Genomic DNA, 25,500 nt, shown 5'->3' with positions numbered 1-25,500 from the left:
CAGATTAAGGGGCAATTTATGCAGAAATTTCTAGGGAAAGTGTGGTAACCTTTGGGTCATTGGAAATGGGTGATAACTCCCAGGTGTTGACATGGCAATGACAAATTGACATGGCACACTGGGACATGTGTCTGATTGGAAAGCTGCTTCCACCCCAGCCCTGTTTTAGGTAGTCCTCAGTCTGGTCCAGTGTTCGAGCCCCACCCCCGGAGTCAAGTCCCGCCTCCTATCTCAAGGAGGATGCAGACTGGGAGACCCATGAAGAGGCTCTTGGAGATGGCATAGATTTGGGGGAGACTGAGAGGGCCACAAGAGAGGAAGCAGGTGAGTGACTCCTTGTGGAACAGCATCAGGGATGTGGTGGGGAGGAGCATCCCTTAGGCTAGGCCCTTGGGATGGGGGGGGCAGACTGGGGGAAGGTGAGGTTGGGTCGGGGCAGGTAAAGGTAAAGGTGCTTGTTACACATACGAAATAACAAGAGAGGAAGCTGGATCCCTCGTCCTTGAGCTCTGGGCTGGAGATGGAGACTGGGGAGGTGGAACATTTGTGTGGTGGAAGTGGATATGAGAGACACACAGGGCTGCCTTCTCCATGACACACAGGAGGCACAGGACCCATGAGAATGTCGAATCTAAGGGCCCACGACATGTTTAAATTTGCATCAAAATAAGAAAAAGAAGAACTTGTAGGCTGAAGAAAATGTTTTAATATTAATACATCGGGGCCGGCATTGTGGCTCACGCCTGTAATTCCAGTGATTTGGAAGGCTGAGGAGGGCAGATTGCTTGAGCTCAGGAGTTTGAGACTAGCCTGGCCAACATGAAGAAGCTCTGCATTTATTAAAAAAAAAAATATTAGGCAGGCCTGGTGGCGGGTGCCTGTAATCCCAGCTACAAGGGAGGCTGAGGCAGGATGATCACTTGAGCCCAGCAGGTGAGGGTTGCAGTGAGCTGAGATCATGCCATTGTACTACAGTCTGGGTGATAGGAGTGAAACCCTGTCTCAAAAAAAAAAGAAAAAATTAATATATTTGTTTTTATACCAACAGTTACAAAATAGAATTATTACTATTATTATTATTTGTTGGAAGAAAGGGCCCAAAAGAGCCAAAATGCCAAGGGCACATATATCTAAAAGAATGGAATGCATTGGGAGCTAAATGATAAGAACTTAGGAGCACAAAGAAGGAAACTACAGACACTGACTGGGGTCTCCTGGAGGGGGAGGGCAGGAGGAGGGAGAGAAGCAGGAAAGATCACTATTGGGCACTGGGCTTAACACCCGGGTGATGAAATAATCTGTACAACAAACCCCCATGACACGCATTTACCTGTATATTAAACCTTCACATGTGCCCTCAAACCTGAAATTAAAAAAATAATGGAAAGTAGGATCTCAAAAAGACAGTGGCAGCCCCATGTTCATAGCAGCACTATTCACAATAGCCAAAAGAGGGGAACAACTTGCTGGGCACAGTGGCTCACACCTGTAATCCCAGCACTTTGGGAGGCTGAGGCAGGCAGATCACAAGGTCAGGAGTTCAAGACCAGCCTGACCAATATGGTGAAACCCCGTCTCTACTAAAAATACAAAATAATTAGCTTGGTGTGGTGGCATGTGCCTGGAATCCCAGCTATCTGGGAGGCTGAGGCAGGAGAATTGCTTGAACCGGGGAGATGAAGGTTGCTGTGAGCCAAGATTGTGCCACTGCACTCCAGCCTGGGTGACAGAGCCAGACTCTGTCTCAAAAAAAAAAAAAAAAAAAAAAAAAAAAAAAAAAAAAAAGGGGGAGCAACTCAAGTCCAGGGACACCTGAATGGATAACAAAATGTGGCACATCCATACAATGGAATATTGTTCAGCCTTAAAAAGAAAGGACATTCTGACACGTTACAACATGGAGGAAGCTTTGAGAACATTATGCTAAGTGAACTAAGCCAGGCACAGAAAGACACACAGCGTATGATTTCACTCATATAAAGTATCTAGAGTAGTCAGACTCCTAGAGGCAGAAAGTAGAATGATGGTTGCCAGGAACAGGGGAAAGGGAATTGAGGTTGTTTAATGGGTACAGAATTTGTTTTGCAAGATGACAAAATTCTGGAGATTGTAAAACAATGTGAATATAATTACCACTACTGAACTCTACACTAAAAAATAGTTACAATCAGGCCGGGCGTGGTGGCTCACGCCTGTAATCCCAGCACTTTAGGAGGCTTAGACAGGTGGATTACTTGAGGCCAGGGGTTCGAGATCAGCCTGGTCAACGTGGTGAAACCCTGTCTCTACTAAAAATACAAAAAGTAGCCAGGCAAGGTGGGGCATGCCTGTAGTCCCAGTTACTTGGGAGGCTGAGGCAGGAGAGTTGCTTGAACCTGGAAGGTGGAGGTTGTAGTGAGCTGAGATCAAATGACTGCACTCCAGCCTGGGTGACAGAGCAATACTCAAAAAAAAAAAAAAAATAGTTAAGATCACTAAGTTTATGTTGCGTTTTTTTACCACACACACACACAAATGCCAAGCTGAGCGCGGTGGCTCACATCTGTAATCCCAGCACTCTAGGAAGCCAAAGTGGAAGGATTGCTTGAGCCCAGTAGTTTGAGACCAGCTTAGGCAGCAAAGTGAGACTTCATCTCTACAGAAAGAATACAAAAAATATTTTGGCATGGTAGTGTGTGCCTGCAGTCCCAGCTACTCAGGAAGCTGAGATGAGAGGATCACTTAAGTCCGGGAGTTTGAGGCTGCAGTGAGCCAAGTTCGCACCACTGCACTCCAGCCTGGGTAACAGAGTGAGAATCTGTCTCTAGAAAAAAAAAAAATGCCAAGGGCCTACTGAAGTCCTAATGTGGCCCTAGGGTGGAGAGGAGACTGCCCAGAAATGGAACCTGAGGGAGGTCAAGGCAGCGGGGCTGTGCTGTGGGAAGAGCCTCAGCAGTGTCTCCCTCCATCCGTGCTCCAGCCTTCTTTCTCCTGTTCATGGAAGTACTGGGGCATCCTCGAACTGGGCTAGGAGCCAGGACAACTGGGTTTGACTCACGCTAGCCCTTGGGCTATCACAAAAGCAAAAGAGACAGTGTCTGCTCACCTAGCCCAGCCTGGCCCAGTCCACACCCCAGGGACAAATGCAGGCACGGGAGGATTCTCCATCGACCCAGGGAGAGGCCCAGGAACTAGGGACGTGCCACTCTGCCTGGGGTCTGCATGTCCCACCAAGCCTTCCTGGCTGAGGCTCAATGCCTATGGGTGCTAGTACCCCAGACCCTGACCACACAGATCTCTGCACAGGCCCTTGGTGCAATCACTGTGCCCCTGGAAAGCTGCCAGTTGAATCCCACCTTCCCGTTGGCTCACTTGGACATTTCAAAGCTGCTTTCCTGCTGAAGAGGGGCTTGCTGTGAGCATTTCTAGTGAATTTGTTCCCTGTTTGTCCTTAAGGGGACATCTATGCATAGAGAAGCCTCAGGATTTAGGCAGAGATGAGGGAGTGGGGAAGGTTTCTCAAGGAGCAGCTGGCCTTGGCCTATGTGGAGGCAAACAGGGAGGCAGTCCCACCAGGGAGTCCCCAGCGTGAGTGGGGAGAACGAGCAGTCACACTGCACTGCGGCTACCTCCTTTCTCTGGCTGAGCAGGAGAGTGGAGAGAGTGTAGCTTGCCTGGGGGAAACTGAGATGGGCTCCCTGCCCACCCTAATCCCCCTGTTCCAGACCTACAGCCCCTGACCAGATCAGATAGGGCACGTTCCTGCAGCGAGCTGCCCACTTACTGGGACCGTGCTGACGCAGGCAGGGAAATATTAACCCGGCAGAATGGGTGCATGCTCATGTGTGCACAACTTGGGGTGTGTGTGTGTGTGTGTGTCTGTATGTCTGTATGTGTATGTAGGTCCTGGACAGTCACAGTTTAAGCATCAAAAGGGCTTGAGGTTAGACTAAAGGTTTACCAGGCATAATTGTCTCAAATATTGTTTCTCTGAAATTCAAATTTAACTGGGCATCTTATATTTTATCTGGTAACTCTACTCAAGCCCATCCTATGAAGAAAGGACCCCAGGTGTCCCCTCTCTGCCCCGCCCCCACTATCTCCACTGACCCAGAGATCCAGAGACCCCCTCCCCCAGGCTCTACGCAGACTCACATGCTTCACAGCTCTGACCCAAACTTCTGCCTCAGTGGCCCCTCTAGCTGCCTATCTTCTCTCCACAGTTGAATTTTCTTCCTCTTCAGCCTCTGCTTCTTCAGCATTGTTGGCACCCTCTGTCCCCACCAGCTCATCCAGACAGCCATCTGCAAACACCTGCCTGGCCAGCCCCTCTCAGCACCCAAATCTGGGGCAACAGCCCCCTACTGGCTCCCGTCAGCCTCTGGGAAGCCCAGAGTCTAGGTTTCCAGCTCCGCCCCCATCTGCTCCTTCTTCATCATTCCTGTTCCCCAGAATCCTGGCCCTGGCCCTTGCCTCACACCCTTTGCTTCTTGGGCAGCCCTATCAGCTCTAGTGCTGAATGCCCAGGGGCTGGTATCTCCTCTTCTCTTTCTCCAGCTAGACCCCTCTCCCAAGCCCAGGCCTAACTGTACCCTTGCCTGCTGGATGCCCTGGGGCCTCAGAGATCTCAGGTTGACCCCGTTGCTCTTCTCTTTGCTTAGAACCCTTCGAAGGCTCCTCAGGCCCTCAGTTAAAGTCTGAACTCCTTGGCCTGGCAGACAAAGCCCTTTCTGGTCTATCCCTGCCCACTTCTGCAGCTCTCTGCAGGCCACTCACAGCTCCCAGGTTTTCTCACGGTCCCATCAGGCTTCACATGCCATGGTGCCCTTCCTCCCCCTGCTTGTTTTGGAAAACTCACTTCGTATGTCACCTCTTCCAGAAGACCCTTGTCCCCCTTCAGCTTGGGCTAGCTCTGCCTGTATTCCTTCCGGCTTCTCTGGTGTGTCCTAAGTCACCTGCTGCTTACCTGTCTCTGCCGTGAGACAGATGGGACTGTGTCTTTTCCACCTCTCGTCCCCAGAGTCAAGCCCTCTAAATGAGCTCAGGGTCTGATCTCCGACCCCAATGTGGATTCCAATTCCCTCCCTTACCAACCTGACACCAGCCCAATCCAACTCTGCCCAAGTGCTGGCCTCATTCAAGACTTCAGCTCCACTTCTAACATTACCTCATCCCCGGCCCTGGGAGCACACATGGGAAAGGAATAAAGGCAGGGCTCCCCATTTCCAGACGTGCATCCCTCCCTTCCTGAGGAAGAGACGCTGAGTCCCAAGCCCACTTACAGTCTGCAGAGGGAGGCTGGGCGCAGTGGCTCACGCCTGTAATCCCCGCACTTTGAGAGGCTGAGACGAGTGGATTACCTGAGGTCAGGAGGTGGAGACCAGCCTGACCAACATGGTGATACCCCGTCTCTACTAAAAATACAAAAGAATTAGCTGGGTTTGTTGGTGCATGCTTGTAATCCCAGCTACTCGGGAGGCTAAGGCAGGAGAATCAGGAGAATCACTTGAACCTGAGAGGTGGAGGTTGCCATGAACCAAGACTGAGCCACTGCACTCCAGCCTGGGCAACAGAGCAAGACACCGTCTCAAAAAAAGAAAAATAAAGAAAGAAAAGGAAAAGAATCTGCAGAGGGTAGTTAGTGCCTTACGGAGGGCTTCTGACTAGGAAGGTCTGCGGCTGCAGCCAGCCGGTTCCTCTCCCTGCAGAAAAAGCTGGAAGGGGTGGGAAGGTGTGTGTGGGGGTGGGGACTGGGGCTGTGTAGGTTCCCGACCTGGCTCAGCCTTTGGCACCCTCTACAGGACAGTTCCATTCCCAGACCTGGGCTTTGGACAACTGAATCCTCTGCCCTCTCCCACCAAAAAATGGAGCCGAGCCCCAGAAGTTCCTAGGACTTACCCACCATCCAGCATGCTACGTAGCAAGTGTCCTTAGAGTCTGCAGACCCGAAACCCCTCCCTTGTGTGTCAGCACTGGGTCACCTGCTGAAAGTCCAAACTGCCTGCCTACTGTTTGAGGCCCAGTCAGGTCTTGGCCCCAAAAGTCCTCTTGGACTGCCGCTGGTCTCCGGGCTGTCTCCTGAGCCCACCTTGGTCCCGGAGCTCCCAGGCTGCTAAGCCCAAGCCCCACGCCCTGGATGAGCTCTGGCTCCTTCACCAGGGCCTTGCTGGCCTTTCCTAAGGGAGGGGTTTTCCCGAGGACAGGGTCTAGGTTTCCCCCTACCCCCTCCTCCTCAGACTACAGGCCCTCAGAGGACTCGGCCTGGGCTTCTACCTCCTCTCTGAGACTGGTGTTTCTCTGCTCGTGTGTCCTCCTTCCTCTCAAACCAGGGGCCCCTGAGAACTGGGCCTGAGTCTCCCTTTCCCCCTTCAGAATGGGGGCTCCCTGAGGACTGGCCCAGACCCCCTCCCCTCCCCTCCCCCTGGCTGTTGATCTCAAACACTTCTACCTGCAGTCCCATTCTATGCAGCTCTCCCCATCGCTGGGGGCTCAGAGCCCTCTGCAGCCTCCCCAACGGTGGGGGTCCGGGAGGGCTTCCTCAGGCGCTGGCCCCAGAGTCAGGCTGCCAGACTTCGATCACCACCTGCAGAGGTCTGTCCTGCGGATGCTGACTCAACGACGGAGGAATGACTCACTCTCACACCTGGTTCAGTGATTCAAGTGGGCTAGGGATGATTGTCGCCACTTTCAGAGGGTAAGATGCAGCCAATTGGCCAAGACGCCCTGCACACTCACACCTTTATTCAGTAAAAGATTTCATAACAGAGCAACACGCTGGCGGATAATTAACATGGCTAAAAGGGTGGTTTTACGAACGATAAAAGCTTTAGGTTCTGGGCCCAGAGCAAGCACTATGGACGGGTAATTCCCCTTTGATCTCCCCCTGAGAGGGTCATCCAGCACAAAGTTTACATGAGTACACAGTTACAGTAGAGACAAAGGGATGTGGGCTAAACAGACTTAAACTGGGAAAGCCTCTTATCATCCCTATCGCTTCCCGGCTGCCTTCAACCTGTCCAAATAAAACCTTTTGACCTTCTAAAAGGTTTGAGACTTAATCTATAGCTTTCCCTAATATTTTGCCAGCCACCCTGAGTGAATCTCCACGAGGCTGCACATTGGCTTGGAGGACAGGCCTCTCCTCTGGGACTGTGAGGCCCAGAGTGTCCACCTGGAGCTCCACCTCTGACCTCACAAGGGCTGCTTCAGAACTCGGTCTCCACGGCACCGCTGGCAGGAAGAGGGATGCTATTTTGGGCAGTGCATCTGGACTTGGCTCAAGCAGCACCAGCCAAACCCCTGCCTTACTGACCTCTCCCCTGGAGGAGCAGGAGCAGCGCTCGGGGCCACCCTGGAAGGGCTGAGAGGCGGGCTCTGGACTGGGGACACAGGAACAGCCAAGCCCCAGCTGAGGGTGGAAGCTGAGCCAGGGACGGTCATGGAGGAACAAGATCAGACGTACTTTAACTGAGAAGCCCCCAAGGCAGAGGCTGAGAATCAGAAGATATTTCAGCAGAGTGAGTGGGGCTCCAGGCAGGGTGGGGTTGGGCCGGCCTTCTCAGTGCCCAGACCTGGAAGGGCCACTCCCTGGGTACCATACAGGAGGAGGGGACTGTGGGACTGTCAGGGGAAGGAGCCCCCGCTGGGAGTGAAAGGCCTGGCTTTCTTGTTCTGTTGCAGTCCTGTGTTGCTGTGTGACACAGGCACACAGACCCTCTCTCTCGGCCTCAGTTTCCTTAACTTTAAGTTGGCTGTTGGGAGGACCAGCAGTGGGGCAGAGAAGGCAGGGTGTGCTGGGCTGGGCTGTCAGCAGAGCATGTGGTGGGGTGAGGAGAGAGCTGAAGACCTCCGGCACTGGACCGCAGCGGGAGGGGTGCAGGCCATAGATGGGTCAGCTGCTGGCTTGCTGGAGTTGTTCCTTCCACGCAGTCCCCTCCTGCAGGGCTGGGGCCGGGGCTGGAGGATTTCTGCAGTTGGGGCTGGAGGATTTCTGCAATCAGGGCTGGGGATGTGAGTTCATGCTGCAGCTTGAGGGAACTGGGCTAGAGAATGAGGACAGATAGTGTGAGGGGACTTGGGGCTACCTTCATGCTGTCAGAGAGAAAGATAGGAGCACAAAGGGAAATTTTTTTATTTTTTTGAGACAGAGTTTCACTCTCCTTGCCCAGGCTGGAGTGCAATGGTGTGATCTCGGCTCACTACAACCTCCGCCTCCCAGGTTTAAGCGATTCTCCTGCTTCAGCCTCTGGAGTAGCTGGGATTGCAGGTGTGTGCAAGCATGCCTGGCTAAGTTTTTGTAGAGACAGGGTTTCTCAAGGTTGGTCAGACTAGTCTTGAACTCTTGACCTCAAGTGATCCGCCTGCCTCAGCCTCCCAAAGTGCTGTGATTACAGGCATGAGCCACTGTGCCCAGCCTACAGAGAGGAATTTTTAGGTGAGGTGCACAGGTGAAACGAGTTTTCAGGGCCTAATCCTGTGTGTTCATCGTCTGTGTGCACGCGCGCTCATGCGCAGGTCCCAGACAGTCACACTTTAGCAGCAAGAGGGCTTGAGGTTAGACTAAATGTATAGCACGCAAATATGAGAGGCTTGAGCCACTAAGCAGAGGCTGAGGCCGTCTCCAGGGTTGCAGACAGGGAAGTTGAGGAGGACTGCTGGAGGGTCTGGCCTGGGGTTGGTCCTGGGGCCAACTTGGGTGGTCCAGAGCGTCTCCTCATTGGCTGAGCACTGCTCCTCCCTCTCTGCTGCTAGGCTGGGTTAAGGGAGTGGCACTAGCAGGAGCTGCCCCGAGGCTTCTCCCCTGTAGGCTGAGGTCTGATGAAAGTGTGGGGCCACGTGCTGTGTCTTCCAGCCCTAGTGACCTTTCTCTGGCTTCACAGCGTCTACAAATCTGCAAGACAAAACATGATTCAGGCATCCAAGCACAGGCGGTAAGTACCTTACCCGGTTCCCCAACTCCAGCCCCCTGTCCTCCACCCAGCACACCTCAATGCCCTCCTTGCCCCTCCTCAGCCTCTCCTTTGGGGCGGCTGTTCCGCCTCGACCTCCTCCTCCTCACCCACCTACTAGCCTATGAGGTCCCGGAAGAAGAGCGTCTTCCACCTTCTCTCACATCCCTGTGGTGCAGCCAAGCCCGGGCTGGGTCCTGAGCTGAGGGGAGGCCCAGAAAGACTTGGATGAGGGTCAAGGCATGCAGGAGGCCTTCAGCAGAACTGAACTCAGCACTTCTAACCCTCTCAGGCTCAGCTGTCTTTGGGGTGAAACTAGAACCAGTCCTTGCAATGGCCAAGGCCCTGCCTATCTAGTTGTTGTTACCTCTCTGGCCTCCCCACTCCAGGCCCTGCTCTCCTTCCTCCAGCCACACTGAGTTTCTTTTCTTTCTTCTTCTTCTTTTTTTTTTTTTTTTTTTTTTGTATTTTTGGTAGAGATGAGGTTTCGCCATATTGGCCAGGCTGTTCTTGAGTGATCAGGTGATCCACTTGCCTCGGCCTCCCAAAGGGCTGGGATTACAGGCCTGAGCCACCGTGCCTGGCTACCTTCCACCATTCTTTCTACCACTACCCTACTCCCCCATAGCCATGTTAGGCCACCACCTGCCCATTTTCAAAACACCTTTCAGTTCCCACCTCCCATGCCTCCCCTGAGGTCCCCCAGTCCCAAGCTTCTTCTCTGTAGTGGTGTTGCCATTACCCATCTCTTCCATTAAACGGAGTGACCTAAGGGTGGAGAGTGGGTTTTAACTTTGTGTTCCTGGTGCTTGACTCATAAGTAGATGTTCAACACTTTTTTTTTTTTTTTTTTTTTTTTTTGAGACAGAGTCTTCCTCTGTTGCCCAGACTGGAGTGCAGGTGGCATGATCTCGGCTCACTGCAACTTCTGCTTTCTGAGTTTAAGGGATTCTCATGTCTCAGCCCCCCTAGCTGGGATTATAGGTGCCTGCCACCATGCCTGGCTAATTTTGTTTATTTTTAGTAGAAAGGGGGTTTCGCCATGTTGGCCAGGCTGGTCTTGATCTCCTGATCTCAAGTGATCCACTTGCCTTGGCCTCCCAAAGTGCTGGGATTACAGGTGTGAGCCACCATGCTGGCCAACAAATGTTTGTTGAATGAAGAAATGTTGGTTAGCAGGTTGAATTGTTGGCTTGTGGTTAGTTAGATAGTTTATGGTTGACTGGTTGATTAGATAATTAAATGAGTTAATAGCTGGTTAACAGAAGAATCAGTTAAGTTGATAGATTAGTCATAGGGTTAGTAAGCCACCAGGAGTGGTGGTTCACGCCTATAATCAGAGCACTTTGGGAGGCTGAGGCAGGAGGACTGCTTGAGTCCAGGAGTTTGGGACCAGCCAGGGCAACATGGCAAAACCCCATGTCTACAAAAATAGAAAAAAATAGCCAGGAATGGTGGCATGCTCCTGTAGTCCCAGCTACTTGGGAAGCTGAGGTGGGAGGATCGCCTGGGAAGTCTAGGCTGCAGTGAGCTGTGACCACTGCACTCCAGCCTGGGCGACACTCCATCTCAAAAAAAAAAAAAAAAAAAAAAAAACAGGGAAAAAAAAAAAAAAAAAAAAAAAAAAAAAAAAAACAGAGAAGGAAAGAAAATAACAAGCGTTAGAGAGTTGTGAGCTTTTAGTTCCTTGATTAGCAGCTTACTTAGACTCTGGTTGGCTGTGAGTTCCCTGCTTTGTGGGCCGGCTTTCTTGGGCCCCTCTTCTTAGTCTGTGCCTTTTCTTTGAGCTCTCTCATCGTTGCCCATGGCTCAGATGACCATCTGTGATTTGCTGATCTCCAAATGTTTCTCTAAGTGAGACTACACGACCAGCTGCCTCCTCACTGGCCATCCCCCCCAGGTCTCTATCGGGCTCCTCACCCTCCACGTGCCCAGAAGGGGCCTTCTTGTTCATTCACCCGCAGCTGGTTCCCATGCTTGTCATTCCGCTGCCCTACCAGGACCTGAGGGCATTGCTGAGCCACCCCACTCCCTTCCCTCTCTAACTGAATGCCAAGCCTGTCAGCTTGACTGTGCTCTTGTGGCTGTTGGCACTGCCATCTCCATGGCTCAGGCTGCCACCCCCTCTCCATCCGTCTGTGGAGAAGCTGATGCTCACCCTGCCTCCACTCCACTTCCTCCATCCTGGCCTCCACAGGGAAGGCAGCTCTCCTGCTGAAATCCTCCACTTGGCCCACGGCCTATGGTAGACTTCAGACTTCCTAATCTGGGCAGGAGGACTTCTGCCATCTGGCCCTCGCCCCTCTCTCCCCATCTCATGCCACCTCCACTCCTCTGAGGCCAGCCCATTCCTGCATATTGGATATTACCTTGGCTGCAGGCCTTTCCTCTGCCATTCCTATGCCCAGAATGATCCCTGCCTCCCTGGAAGCCCCTTTACCTGGCCAGCCTTCTTTTCTTGACCTAAATTTCCCTTTCTCCGAGAGAGCCTCCTACTCCACCCCAGGGCATTCGCTTCCTCCACATGCCCCTCGGTGCCCATTCTTTCAACTGTGGCAATGCTCACCACACTGCGTAGTAATTACTTAATTAATTGCTTTTCTCCCCAAGGGCTAGGATCCTACCAATGACCTTTACTGCACTGCCTGAACATTTTGGCATAACAGATTTAAGAAATCTTGGGTTCATTAGGTTGGTCAGTGGTTATCTGTTGCTTACTGTGCCTTGCCTGCAGGGTGGTGATGAGGAAGGAGCCAGGCTTCCAGGATTCTCTTGGCGTTCTTGGCTTTCTGCTCTGTCCACTTCTTTCCCCTCTTCTGTGGTTACCTCCAGCATGGGAGCTGGAGTTGGGTGGGGGCCAGTGGATGGCCACCTCATCCTGCTAGGGAGAGCAGCACCATTCCTCAGGGATCCTAAATCCTCCTGGCCTCATGGCAGCAAAAAATAAACAGAGGAAGTAAGAGATGTCCAGGCATGGAATGAAACATCTTCCACTTCTCAGCTGAGATCCTCTGTTCATAGCCCACCCATTCCTTACCCCAGAGAAACAAACCCAGGGATGAGTAGATGGAGGGGAATGCAGAGTTGCATGGATAATCCACTGGGCCCCCCTCCAACTCCAGCTCCCATGCAGCATCATACAGGGGTCTCCTTACTCCATGACCAGTCCCCTCAGCCCTGAAAAAGAGACCCTGCCAATGCAAGCAGCAGCCCAAAGACAGTCGTGGAAAGGTGCCATAGAGGTAGGGGAGAGGTGGACAGAGCAGGAAGCCAAGAACATCAAGAGAATCCTGGAAGCCTGGCTCCTTCCTCGTCGACACACAGCAGGCAACAACCAGCAGTGAACCAAAGATGTATTGAATCTACCATGCCTACTACGTTCAGGCAGTGCAGTGAGGAAACTGGTATGATTCCAGCCCTTGGAAAGAAAAGCAGTTAATAAATTAAGCTTTTTTTTTTTTTTTGGAGACAGGGTCTCGCTCTGTCACCCAGGCTGGAGTGCAGGGGTGTGATCTCGGCTCACTGCAACCTCCACCTTGTGGGCTCAAGCAATCACCTCACCTCAGCCTCCCCAGCAGCTGGAAACAGGCATGCACCACCACACCTGACTCATTTTTGTATTTTTTTGTAGAGATGAGGTTTTGTCGTGTCGCCCAGGCTGGTCTCGAACTCCTGGTCTCAAGTGATCAGCCTGCCTCAGCCTCCCAAAGTGCTGGGGTAACAGGCGTGAGCCACTGTGCCTGGCCTACTTAAGCAATTACTGTGCAGTGTGAGGAGCAGTGCCACAGCTGAAAGAGTGGGCACCATGGGCATGTGGAGGAAGTGAATGGCCTAGAGGAGTGGGTAGGAGGTAGGAGGCTCTTCCAGAGGAAGGGAAATTTAGGTCAAGAAAAGGAGGCTGGCAGGGTAAAGGAGCCTCCGGGAGGCAGGGGACCATTCTGGGCATAGGAATGGCATGTGGAAAGGCCTACAGCCAAGGCAGTAAGTGATGTGCAAGGATGGGCTGGCCAGAGGAGTTGAGGGGCTGGTGTTGGCTTCCCGGCATCCAGATAGTGAGATAGCAGAGTGACTAGTCTAAACAAGCACTAAGACCACACCTAGAGGTATCTATCCCTTTTCTTCCTTTTTTTTTTTCTTTCTTTTTTTTGAGATGGAGTTTTGCTTTTGTTGCCCAGCCTGGAGTGCAATCTTGGGTCACAACAACCTCCACATCCCAGATTCAACTGATTCTCCTGTCTCAGCCTCCAAAATAGCTGGGATTACAGGCATGCACCACCGCGCTGGCTAATTTTGTATTTTTCAGTAGAGACGGGGTTTCATCATGTTGGTCAGGCTTGTCTGGAACTCCCGACCTCGGGTGATCCGCCTGCCTCAGTCTCCCAAAGTGCTAGGATTATAGGCGTAAGCCACCATGCCTGGCCTCACTTCTTTCTCTTTATTCTCCAGCCCCGCCCCCCACCTTCCCCAAACTCTAGTCCTATACCTCCCCTTATACGAAGATTTGGGACCTGTTACTGTTTCATCTACCTGTCCATCTAACTGTGCACTTATTAACTAAATATATATCAAGTGCCAGGCACTTTGGGAAGCTCTGAAGATCTAGTTGAGAGTAAGACAGATTCCCCAGTTCTCACACATTCAACAAATATTTATTGCACATCTACTGTGTACCTGTCATTGTGCTATAGGCACTGAAGATACACCAGGAAGTAAGATCCAGTCCTTCCTTTCCTCCTTCCCTCCCTCCTGTTCATTCATTCATTCATTCATTCACTCGCTTTCTCACACACCTCTGTTTGCATTGACCTGGTTGCAGAGCCTGGTGCATTTTGCTGACACCTTCATCTTTGACAGAACCTGGAGCATGTTTCAGTGCTCAGTGCTGTTTGTAGAGCTCTGCAGCAGACTTTGCCACACCTCATGCTGTTTGTAGAGTGCCTCACTGTTGCCCTCACCTGGCCTGTGACCTGAAAGCCCTGGCTCCAGCAGACAGGCAGGCAGACAGACAGGCAGACAGACGGAGAGACAGACAGACATAGACAACTGAGGTCTACTTTCAAGCTTGCTGCCTCCTACCCTGCTTTTTCTCAGGGGCTTGTTGGCACCATGGATTGTACTTTCAGCCCCCCACCGGCCCGTCTGCAAAGTGGCCTCACTGGTGTGCCATTTTTACTGGCCCAGGCCCAACTAGAAGGAAGAAGGGGCATGGCCTGGCCATCTACCCCAGTTCCTCTCCATGTCCCCATGGCTCTCAAGTCTCTGATTCCAGTTCTCCCAGCTGCCCTGGGCAAGAGGAGGTGTGTGTGGCAAGGCTGCTGGGTTACCTATTAACTCAGCTGTGAGCTGAAGAGCCACTGGGCAGCAGGCAGACACTGGAGTCTGCTTTCTATCCATGGGCTCGGGCCGCTGTCTCAGGTCCACCCGCAGCTCCAAAATGGTCTCCTGGTCCTGGAAAACAAGGACACAGCAAATACTGCAGAAGAAGTTGGTGCGAGAGTTCCTGGCCGAGTTCATGAGCACGTATGTCATGATGGTGAGTGGGTGGTGGGCAGCATGAAGTGGGTGGGGCTCGGCCAGGTCCATCCATGGCCCTCTCCCCATGCTGACCCGGTCACATTGTGTATACCTTGCCTCTGAGCTGGGAGCCTGGGGAAGCAGCAGAGGAAAGTGAGGAGGAGGCCTTTCTCATCAAGTCTTTTTGGACAGAAAGGGATCATAATATGTGGGGGTCAAATGAAACCATGCACTGGGGTATCTGGGGCATGGCTGGAAGTGGTAAGAAGAGAAACCCGGGGTAAAGAGATTGAAGAGGGCCGGGCTTGGTGGCTCACACCTGTAATCCCAGCACTTTGGGAGGCTGAGGTGAGCGCATCACCTGAGGTCAGGAGTTCCTGGCCAACATGGTGAAACCCCGTCTCTACTAAAAATACAAAAATTAGCTGGGCATGGTGTCACACACCTGTAATCCCAACTACTTGGGAGACTGAGGCAGGAGAGTCTCTTGAAGCTGGGAGGCAGAGGTTGCAGTGAGCAGAGATTGTGCCACTGCACTCCAGGCTGGGCGACAGGAGTGAAACTCCATCTCAATAAAAAAAGAGAGAGAGATTGAAGACCTTGACTATCAGGCTCTGAGAATGAATCCAGAGGGCAATGGGGTGATGCTGAAGGCTGGAAAGCAGGGGAGTAGTGACATGATCAGATTTGGATGTTAACGGTAATTTTGGGTGCAGTGTGGAGCATAAGCAAGACAGGCAAGGCTGGCGGGAGGGAACCAGTTAAGAGGCTGTTGTTGATCTGGGACAGAAAGAGGGTGGTGGCTGGTCTGGGGATGGAGAAGAAAGCGTGTGTTTGAGGGCTGTGGAAGATGGAATTGAGACTCTGCCAGTAGAAGATGTGGGCAAAGCGCCGATGAGCTGTTGTTCTGGAGCACGGGGCCAGCCCAGGGCGAGAGGTGAGGCTGGTTTGGATGTGAGCAGGGAAGATGCCCATGGATTGAGATGCCCATGGAGAAATCCAGGAGATAGCTAAACACAGGCAGGGGCTGGAGCTCAGGAGAAGCTTGGTCTGGAAGGAAAGAGTTGAAATTCATCAGAACACAGGTGGTGGTTGTCAACATTGTCCAGGGAGAGTGCACAGAAAGAGAAAAGGATGGTTTGAGGACAGAGCCCTGAGGCATGAAGAGGTGCACGCAGAGGAGCCTGAGAAGGGACGGTCAGAGGGGTGGGAGGAGAACCAGAGGGGACTGCGTGATAGAGGGAGCAGTGGTCTACCAGGAAGAAGTCGTCAGTGGTGTGGGCAGCTGCAGATGGTCCATGCAAGGTGAGCACTGGCAAAAGGCCCCAGGGTTTGGCAACGTGGAGGTTGCTGGTAACCTTGACAAGGACTCTTCTTTTTTTTTGAGACGGAGTTTTGCTCTTGTTGCCCAGGCTGGAGTGCAATGGTATGATCTTGGCTCACCGCAACCTCCGCCTCCCAGGTTCGAGCAATTCTGCCCCAGCCTCCCGAGTAGCTGGGATTACAGGCTCGCACCACCACACCTGGTTAATTTGTATTTTTAGTAGAGCCAGGGTTTCTCCATGCTGGCCAGGCTGGTCTCAAACTCCCGACCTCAGGTGATCTGCCCACCTTGGCCTCCCAAAGTGCTGGGATTATAGGAGTGAGCCACTGCGCCTGGCCTAGGGGCTCTTCTTCAGAAGTCTGCACATCCAGACTGCAGGCAGGTGTGAGGTTGCTCTCTCTCCACCTGCTTCAGCCCTGCCACTTACCCTAGCGGGCCTCGGCCCTTAACACGACTGTAGCCATGCTTATTGCATCTTATACAGGGTCCAGGGTCCAGAAAAAAAGAAGAGGCAGCCTCCAGGAAGAGAAGAAAAGGCAGCCAGGTGCATGCCAGAGGAATGTGGGGTGAGAGAGGCTGTTTGTGTGTGTGGTTATGATTATTAGTTAACTGCAGCTGTGTGTGTGCGTGTGCATGCGTGCACTGAGCCACAGTGCAGGAGATGGTGGGGCTTCCATGGAGCTCAAGGGAGAGAGGGAAGCGGGACACCAGGGTTCTTGGCCTGATCTTGCCACTGAGTCACCAGTTGTCCTTGGGCGGTTCTCCCCCTGGCTTAAAACCTGACTTTTCACTTATATTGCACAGAATTAGGCCTTTGCGGGATTTGAATCCTAGCTCTATCTTCTAGCTGTGTGACCATCCACAAGTATCTTAACTGTTAACAAATTTAACTTTCTTGTTTTTGAGACAGGGGCTCACTCTGTCTCCCAGGCTGGAGTGCAATGGCACAATCTTGGCTCACTGCAGCCTCCACCGCCCATGCTTAAGTGACTCTCTTGCCTCAGCCTCCTGAGTAGCTGGGACTACAGGCATGTGCCACTGTGCTCAGCTAATTTTTGTATTTTTAGTAGAGATGGGGTTTCACCATGCTAGCCAGGCTGGTCTCAAACTCCTGAACTCAGGTTACCTGCCCAGATCGGCCTCCCAAAGTGCTGGGATTACAGGCATGAGTCACCGCACCTGGCCCACCACTCTAGCTCCCTTATTGGTCAACAGGAACATTAACATAAAGCTGGAGGACTTGTGTGAAGAAGGTCAAGTGCCAGCACAAGCATACATGTGGTACCCACGTGTTGATCCCTCGTTATTAGGACAGGTGCTCTCGGCTGCTCTCTCCTCTCTGTATGTGGTCCTCCCCTGCTCCTCTCTTACCTCCCCACCTGCTTTGGCTCCTGAGCTGTGAGGACAGCAGTTGGATCCTGTCCCTCCTTAATCCAGGGCACAGTAATTCACTTACGACAAGACATTCCAGCCCCATGAGGGCTGTTAAACCTTGGAACCTGGGAGGCAGGAGGGTGTGTTCTCCCAGAGCTGTTAGGAAAAGCAGCACCGCCCACATGCTTGATACCTGCCCACATCTGTGTTTCTCTTTCTTTTATTGAGATTTTTACTGAGCACCTAACGCATCCTGGGCACTGTGATGCTAAGCCCCTTACATGTGTCTTCCCAAATCCTTGAAATAGCCCTGTGAAGTAGGTACTATCATCCCGTTTCACAGATGGGAAAACTGAGTCTCCATAAGACTAAGCCTCTTGCCCAAGGTCACACTTTAAGTCAAGATTAAATCCAGTCCAGTCTAATATCACAGTCTTTTTTTTTGAGTTGGAGTCTCGCTCTGTCACCCAGGCTGGAGTGCAGTGGTGCAATCTCAGGTCACTGCAACCTCCACCTCCTGGGTTCAGGTGATTCCTGTGCCTCAGCCTCCAGAGTAGCTGGAATTACAGTTGCGTGCCACCATGCCCAGCCATTTTTTTTTTTTTTGAGACGCAGTCTTGCTCTGTTGCCCAGGCTAGAGTGCAATGGCACGATCTCAGCTCACTGTAACCTCTGCCTCCCACGTTCAAGCAATTCTCCTGCCTCAGCCTCCCAGGTAGCTGGGATTACAGGCACCCACTACCATGCCTGGCTAATTTTTAATTTTTACCAGAGGCAAGGTTTCACCATGTTTGCCAGGCAGGTCTTGAACTCCTAACCTCAGGTAATCTGCCCACCTTGGCCTCCCAAAGTGCTGGGATTATTGGCATGAACCATCACGCCTAGCACAATTTTTGTATTTTTAGGAGAGACAAGATTTCATCATGTTGCCAAGGCTAGCCTTGAAGTCCTAACCTCAGGTGATCCTCCCACCTCAGCTTTGCAAAGTGCTGAGATTACAGGCATGAGTCACTGCGCCTGGCCTAATATCACATTCTTGACCCTTAACCTCTTTTTTTTTTTTTTTTTTTTTTTGGGGGGTTTTTTCCCTTTTACCCAGGCTGGAGTGCAATGGTGCGATCTCGACTCACCGCAACCTCTGCCTCCTGGGTTCAGGCAATTCTCCTGCCTCAGCCTCCTGAGTAGCTGGGATTACAGGCACGCGCCACCATGCCCAGCTAATTTTTTGTATTTTTAGTAGAGACGGCGTTTCACCATGTTGACCAGGATGGTCTCGATCTCTTGACCTCGTGATCCACCCGCCTTGGCCTCCCAAAGTGCTGGGATTACAGGCTTGAGCCACCGTGCCCGGCCTTCTTGACCCTTAACCTCTATGCTCTGTCCTTTAGCTTAAACATAGCTGGCTTTTTTTTGGTGGGGGGGGGGGGACGGAGTTTCGCTCTTGTTACCCAGGCTGGAGTGCAATGGCGCGATCTCGGCTCACCGCAACCTCCGCCTCCTGGGTTCAGGCAATTCTCCTGCCTCAGCCTCCTGAGTAGCTGGGATTACAGGCACGCGCCACCATGCCCAGCTAATTTTTTGTATTTTTAGTAGAGACGGGGTTTCACCATGTTGACCAGGATGGTCTCGATCTCTTGACCTTGTGATCCACCCGCCTTGGCCTCCCAAAGTGCTGGGATTACAGGCTTGAGCCACCACGCCCGGCCATAGCTGGCTTTTAAAGACTCTGGCTTGTTAATGCTCCCCCAGACGGGGTAAGGTAATCACTTTCAGGTAGTTCAACACGCCTCTCTGGGCCTCAGTTTCCCCTTCTATAGAGTGGGAGAAAAATTCTTGCTGTGCAGATTTGCCGTGAGGATTGAAGACAATAACACTTGTAAAAGAACTTTGTGAGGTGTAAGCCTATATGGGACATTGTATTGTTATTTTTAGTTGCCAGGCTGTGCCAAGAAGTGGGGGCTTTAATAGGAATCTCTGTGAGTCACCAGGGTGAAGGTTTTGCCAAAAAACCTAGTGTGACCTTGGCCCCCATTTATTGCAGCCAGGATGAGGGAAGTGGACGGATTCATGTTGCAACTTCCAAGGGCACTGCCCTTGGAGCTGGCCTCCTGGCTGTCAGAGAGACTTGGATGGGCTGGGCCATATTCTCTGATCAGGGAGAGGCGGGGCTGGAACCATCCGGGCCCTGAAAACCAGCCATACACGTGAGCCATGGGGCAAGGGTTGCAGATCACATGCTACGGGGCCACGAGAGCCGCAACTCAGGGCGAGAGGGACTTTGGCTGGCTGCAGAGTGCCAATCTGTGCAAGGCTGGAGCTGCCGCTGTGCCAGCTGACTGTTGCCATGGAGGACGAAATGCAGGCCAGTGTTGCCTGAGCATCTCATTTTTCAAGAGAGATAGAAACTCCTGTTCTGCAAAACCAAGTGATCCAAACAAAACCTGTGTGCTGGATGAATTAGGGCATGGGATGCCAGTTGGCAACCCTGACACAGGAAATCATGTGGGGTTCACTCGCTCATCCAGTTTTTTTTTCTGTTTTTTTTTGAGACGGAGTCTCACTTTGTCACCCAGGCAGGAGGTGGAGGTTGCAGTGAGCCGAGATCACACCACTGTACCCCAGCTTAGACGACAGAACGAGATTCTGTCTCAAAAAAAAAAAAAAAAAATTTAGCTGGGTGCCATGGCACATGCCCATAGTCCCAACTACTTGGGAAGCTGAAGTGAGAGGATCACTTGAGCTCAGGAGATGGAGACTGCAATGAGCCCTGATCATGTCACTGCACTCCATCCAGCCTGGGTAATAGAGCAAAACCTTGTCTCAAAAATCAAACAAATAAAACAGAAGCACTAGGCCGGGCGCGGTGGCTCAAGCCTGTAATCCCAGCACTTTGGGAGGCCGAGGCGGGTGGATCACAAGGTCAAGAGATCGAGACCATCCTGGTCAACATGGTGAAACCCTGTCTCTACTAAAAATACAAAACATTAGCCGGGGATAGTGGCACGTGCCTGTAATCCCAGCTACTCAGGAGGTTGAGGCAGGAGAATTGCGTTGCGGTGAGCCGAGATCGCACCATTGCACTCCAGCATGGGTAACAAGAGTGAAAATAGGGAAACTCCGTCTCAAAAAAAAAAAACAAAACAAAACAAAACAGAAGCACTAGAAAGCAAGGCATGCCTGGAGCAGTGCAGTTGTTTGGTTTGAGGCCGTCTGGCATAGGTAAGTGCCTGGATTTAATCCTGGCTCACCAGGTACAGGCTGTGTGACTTTGGACAAGCCATTCAAGTTCTCTAAGCTTCAGGTTACTGTCTATCAAGTGGGGGAGAATAATAGCACCTAACTCATAAGATTGGTGTCAGGGTTAAAGGACATGGTCAGTATAACTCGCTGGCATGTAGTCAGTGCTCAATAAATGGTTATTATTATTTAGTAGTAAAACTATTGCCTAATACAAAGAATATCGGGGCAGATATGAAACAGGCAGAAAGGATGAAATTATGAAGGGTCTTAGATGGTGGCCTACTGAGTTTGGACTTTATCCTAGAAGTAGAGGGGAGCCAGTGAGTGAGCATGGGGAAGACCTCATAGGGTTTTTTCTTTTCTTTTTTTTTTTTTTTTTTTGAGGCAGAGTTTCACTCATGTTACCCAGGCTGGAGTGCAATGGCGCGATGGCGCGATCTCGGCTCACCGCAACCTCCGCCTCCTGGGTTCAGGCAATTCTCCTGCCTCAACCTCCTGAGTAGCTGGGATTACAGGCACGCACCACCATGCCCAGCTAATTTTTTGTATTTTTTTTTTTTAGTAGAGACAGGGTTTCACCATGTTGACCAGGATGGTCTCGATCTCTTGACCTCGTGATCCACCCGCCTCGGCCTCCCAAAGTGCTGGGATTACAGGCTTGAGCCACCGCGCCCGGCCCTGATAGGGTTTTTGTCAGGAAGGTCACTGGCTACAAGGAGGAGGCTGGGCGAGGTTCAGGGAGAATGTGAGCAGAGCTGATGGGGTGTTGGGGAGGATGGCGAGGAAACTCCCATTTGCAACATCGGAGTTTCTGGCTCTGCCAGTTGGGATGGGGAACATAGAGTAAGGAGCAGGTGTGCTGAGAGATGGTGAACTTTCTTTTTTTTGAGACGGAGGCTCCCTCAGTCGCCCAGGCTGGAGTGCAAAGGTGCGATCTCAGCTCACTGCAGTCTCCGCCTCCTGGGTTCAAGTGATTCTCCTGCCTCAGCCTCCTGAGTAGCTGGGATTACAGGTACCCACCATCATGGCCGGCTAATTTTGTATTTTTAGTAGAGATGGGGTTTCACCATGTTGGCCAGGCTGATCTTGAACTTCTGACCTCTGGTGATCCAGAGATGGCGAACTTTCAACAGAGCCTGAGATGCACGTGGAACACCAGGAAAGTTCCAGTGGTGATTTGCAGATAGGAATCTGGCTCCCCAGTGGAGATTACGGGAATTTTGGTCCATCAGGCATAGCTGAAGCTGTGGACCTGGCAAGAGACCTTTGGAAAAGGAGGTTGTGGGAGCCCCTGGAGAGAGCTTCGGTGTCTGTGATATGCAGAAGTGGAAGCCAGATTGAGAAGGGAGCGTGAAGGAAGGGGTGAAGCAGCTGGCCAGTGCATTCTCTCCTACAGTCTGACTGAAGCAGGGACAGGGCGACCAGGAGCCCACAGCTGGAGAGGGAGGCTGGGCAGGGGCAGGACGGTTTTCTGGGAAGGATGAGACTCCAGTCTGTGGGAGCCAGTCAGTGGGAGGATGGAAGGTACAGGGGAGATGGAGACCTCTGCAGAGGGAGAGGATGGCACAGGAGGCAGGGCTGAAGGGGACAGTGGCTCTAGACTGAGGCTAATGGGCCTGAAGTTTGGCCCCTTCCCCCTGTGAAGGCGGCATCATCTGAGGAGCTGTGAGGGATGGGCAAGAAGCAGCGGCTTGGGAGAGCCACCTGAGGTCCGTGGAAATGAAGCTGAGGGCAGGAGAGTTAGGACCCCACTGCTCTATCATTGCAGGGGGTGGGGTGGAGGGTGTGTGTGTGTGTGTGTGTGTGTGTGTGTGTGTGTGTGTGTGTGCGCGCGCGTGCGCACACACAGGAATAGATGGATTTGGAGGTCCTGTGAAGAAACTTCCTTCAGGCAGGCCTGAAGCGTGAGGGACTCTGAGGGCGTGCCATCCATGCCAGCCATCCCCTCCTCACAGCCCTGCCTCACCTCCAAATTTCGTGTGGGCCTGGGGCTGAGGTGCTTGGACATGTGTCTGAGAGCCTCTGACTCTGCTGCTCCACCTGGCTCTCAGGGGCTCAGGTCTGAGAGGCCTCAGCAGGGGCAAGGAGAGGAGGTGGTGAGGAGGGAAGGCTCTGGAGAAAGGGCATGGCAGAAGGTCTTTGAGGGTAATAGCAGGAAGGCCCAGGGCATGGGGATGAGGAGCTAGAACTGGGCTCTGAGCCCTCGTCTGAGGTTGGGGCTCCGGGACAGGCAGCCCCCTTAGTGGTCCTCCCTTGTAGGTGTTTGGCCTTGGTTCCGTGGCCCATATGGTTCTAAGTAAAAAACATGGGAGCTACCTTGCTGTCAACTTGGCTTTTGGCTTCGGTGTCGCCATGGGAGTGCATGTGGCAGGCAACATCTCTGGTGAGTAACCCCAGGCCCTGCCGGACTGGGCAAGGCCAGCTGTCCCCCCACAGGCTCTTTCCTGTCCGCCCCAGCCAGCCCCTTCTCCGGCACAGCCAGTGCCTCTCCGCCTGGCCACTGGGAGGGAGGAGGTCTCCTCCCAACCCCTCGTCTAGGATGTGTCTGCCCCAGATTCTTCCTGGGCCCCCATGACCTGTCATTTTCACTGGCTGGGTCATCTTAGGCAAGTCATTGCCTTCTCTGTTCCTCAGTCTCCTTAACAGTGACACAAAGGCTGTGGCTCTGGCCCCACAGGGTGGTTGTGAGGGTCAATAAGAGAGCTGTCAGGAGCATGCTCTCTGTGCACACCAGCCATTGCTGTTCTCAGTACAGCTGTCATTGTTGTTGTTTTGCTCTCGCTCCCTGACACACTTGGTCCTGCCTGCAGGGGCCCACATGAATGCAGCTGTGACCTTCGCTAACTGCGCGCTGGGCCGCCTGCCCTGGAGGAAGTTTCCGGTCTACGTGCTGGGTCAGTTCCTCGGCTCCTTCCTGGCGGCTGCCACCATCTACACCCTCTTCTACAGTGAGTGCACTGCCTGGGTGTCTGCCTCTGGCCTCAGTAGCCTCCTCTGAAATTAGGGCAGATCGGACCTCAGTGTCCTGGTTTGTAAAAAATAGCTGGGAGAAAAAAGCCTTGGAGCTCCTCCACCCTCTAACCTATAATGTCATTTCTGGGACCCTGTGGGGCTTCACTGGGGGCAGGTTCACACGACAGTCTGTGTCTCCGCAGCGGCCATTCTCCACTTTTCGGGTGGACAGCTGATGGTGACCGGTCCCGTAGCGACGGCTGGCATTTTTGCCACCTACCTTCCTGATTACATGACATTGTGGCGGGGCTTCCTGAATGAGGTCAGTGGTCCAGGATGAGTACCCCTCCTCCTGCCCCCCACCCCTCAGGACGGAGCCAGCAGGGAGCCCCTCCTGATAGGCAGGTGAAGAACTCCGGATGGAGATTGTACAGAGATGCATCTCTGCTAGTGGGCTTGGATCTGGGGCACTGCCGAGGCCCTGTGGCTTGGGGAGGGGCCCTGGTGAGCTGCCACAGCATCTGCTCCTCAGGTGTGGCTGACAGGGATGCTCCAGCTGTGTCTCTTCGCCATCACGGACAAGGAGAACAACCCAGCACTGCCGGGCACACAGGCGCTGGTGATAGGCATACTCGTGGTCACCATCGGGATGTCCCTTGGCATGAACACAGGATATGCTATCAACCCATCCCGGGACCTGCCCCCCCGTATCTTCACCTTCATTGCTGGCTGGGGCAAACAGGTCTTCAGGTATAGCCCCTGCCTAGGCCCATTCTTTCGAGTTTTTCTGTGGGTCCCCTGCATGTTGAGGAGGTGTGGGAGTGATGTGAGGGGCAGCATAGGAGGGTCCTGCAGAGCCCCGTGGTGGCCTGGGGAGCAGGAGTGAGTCCCAACATTTCCCCAGAGCAGTACGGATACAGACCCCACACCTGCCTGGAGTGTCAGCCCTGTCCCTGAATCGAGCTGAGGCCAACCAGGGCCCCGGGCTGAGCTGTCTCCTGGGGTATCCTGGGGATGACTCCTCCGCTCACCCTGTCTTGGCCTGAGGTGGATGAGGGTGCTGTCCTGGACATCAGCCCCCCTCAGCAGGCCTCTGCCTCTTGCCTGCAGCGATGGGGAGAACTGGTGGTGGGTGCCAGTGGTGGCGCCACTTCTGGGTGCCTATCTAGGTGGCATCATCTATGTGGTCTTCATTGGCTCCACCATCCCACGGGAGCCCCCAAAATTGGAAGACTCTGTGGCATATGAAGATAACAGGATAACCGTATCGTCCAAGATGGAACCTCACACATCCATGGCCTCTCGCCTCACCCCCGTCTCCATGAGCCCTGACAACAGACCTTCAGTCCGCCTGGCCCCCACCTTACAGGAATCCATGGCCCAAGAACAGTTCTAAGTAGAGATTCTTTGTGATCCCACCCCCACCCCAATAAAGCAAGCCTTATCCCACAGCAGAACCCCACTTCCTAGGGAACTCCTGTGGTTGGGCTCCCCTCCTGGGTTCTTCCAGTAGCTCTAGGGCTATGCCTTAGCCCAAGGTGTAGAGGTGAGGCACCTGAGTCTTTCACACTCTGGGAACTGGGATGCCCCCGGGAGAGAGTGAAGAGCTGACCTGCGCCCTCAGTAGGAACAGGGTGAGAGGAAAGAATGACAGAAACACAATGAGGGATTTTCAGGCACGGGGGAAGGAAGGGCAGTTTCGGGGAAAGAACCATAGCTGGCTGGCTGATGGGGGGGCCAGCTTTGGAGATACTTTGAGGGGATCCTGGGATTGGACTCGAATTTCCCCTGGTTCTTCCATTCCCTGAGTTCTGGCCAGTTCTTGGAACAGACAAGGCAAGGCCCAAGAATGTAGATCAGAATTTCTTAGCCTTTTTTTCCATTAGTGCCTTCCCCAGTAGCCTTTTAGATATTTTTTTCTTAATCACATGAAATTTTAATACCACAGATATACTATGTACCTGTTTATGTACTGTGTATGTTCTGTATTTTATACATAAAAAAGAGTAAGATTTTTTTTCACCTCCCCTTTCAAGAATCAGTTTTAGGCTGGGCACAGTGGCTCACGCCTATAATCCCAGCACTTTGGGAGGCTGATGCAAGTGGATCACCTTAAGTCAGAAGTTTGAGATGGGCCTGGCCAACATGGTGAAACCCCATCTCTACTAA

The 25,500-nt window shown here is 52.6% G+C and overlaps 1 protein-coding gene across 5 annotated transcripts; it reads left to right on the top strand.

Annotated features, from left to right (window-relative positions):
• The first annotated feature begins 6,982 nt into the window (after positions 1-6,982).
• AQP7 (aquaporin 7) lies at positions 6,983-24,782 on the top strand. Of its 5 annotated transcripts, none has more exons than XM_017542941.2 (8): positions 6,983-7,496; positions 8,859-8,909; positions 14,343-14,460; positions 22,639-22,762; positions 23,190-23,327; positions 23,535-23,653; positions 23,915-24,081; positions 24,442-24,782. In XM_017542941.2, exons 2-8 carry the CDS (start codon positions 8,884-8,886, stop codon positions 24,725-24,727), a joined length of 978 nt encoding a protein of 325 aa, XP_017398430.1. In that variant the 5' UTR covers positions 6,983-7,496; positions 8,859-8,883; the 3' UTR covers positions 24,728-24,782. The 5 variants fall into 5 exon arrangements, with proteins under 5 accessions (XP_017398430.1, XP_037599556.1, XP_017398428.1 ...); XM_037743628.1 differs by having other exon boundaries at positions 23,864-24,081; positions 24,501-24,782; XM_017542939.2 differs by having other exon boundaries at positions 23,864-24,081.
• The last annotated feature ends 718 nt before the right edge of the window (positions 24,783-25,500 follow it).

This window comes from Cebus imitator, unplaced genomic scaffold (genome assembly GCF_001604975.1).
Source record: "Cebus imitator isolate Cc_AM_T3 unplaced genomic scaffold, Cebus_imitator-1.0 Scaffold149, whole genome shotgun sequence".
NCBI lineage: Eukaryota > Metazoa > Chordata > Mammalia > Primates > Cebidae > Cebus > Cebus imitator.
The sequence above is the reverse complement of the archived record's forward strand: the minus strand, read 5'-3'. Positions and strand labels throughout refer to the sequence as shown.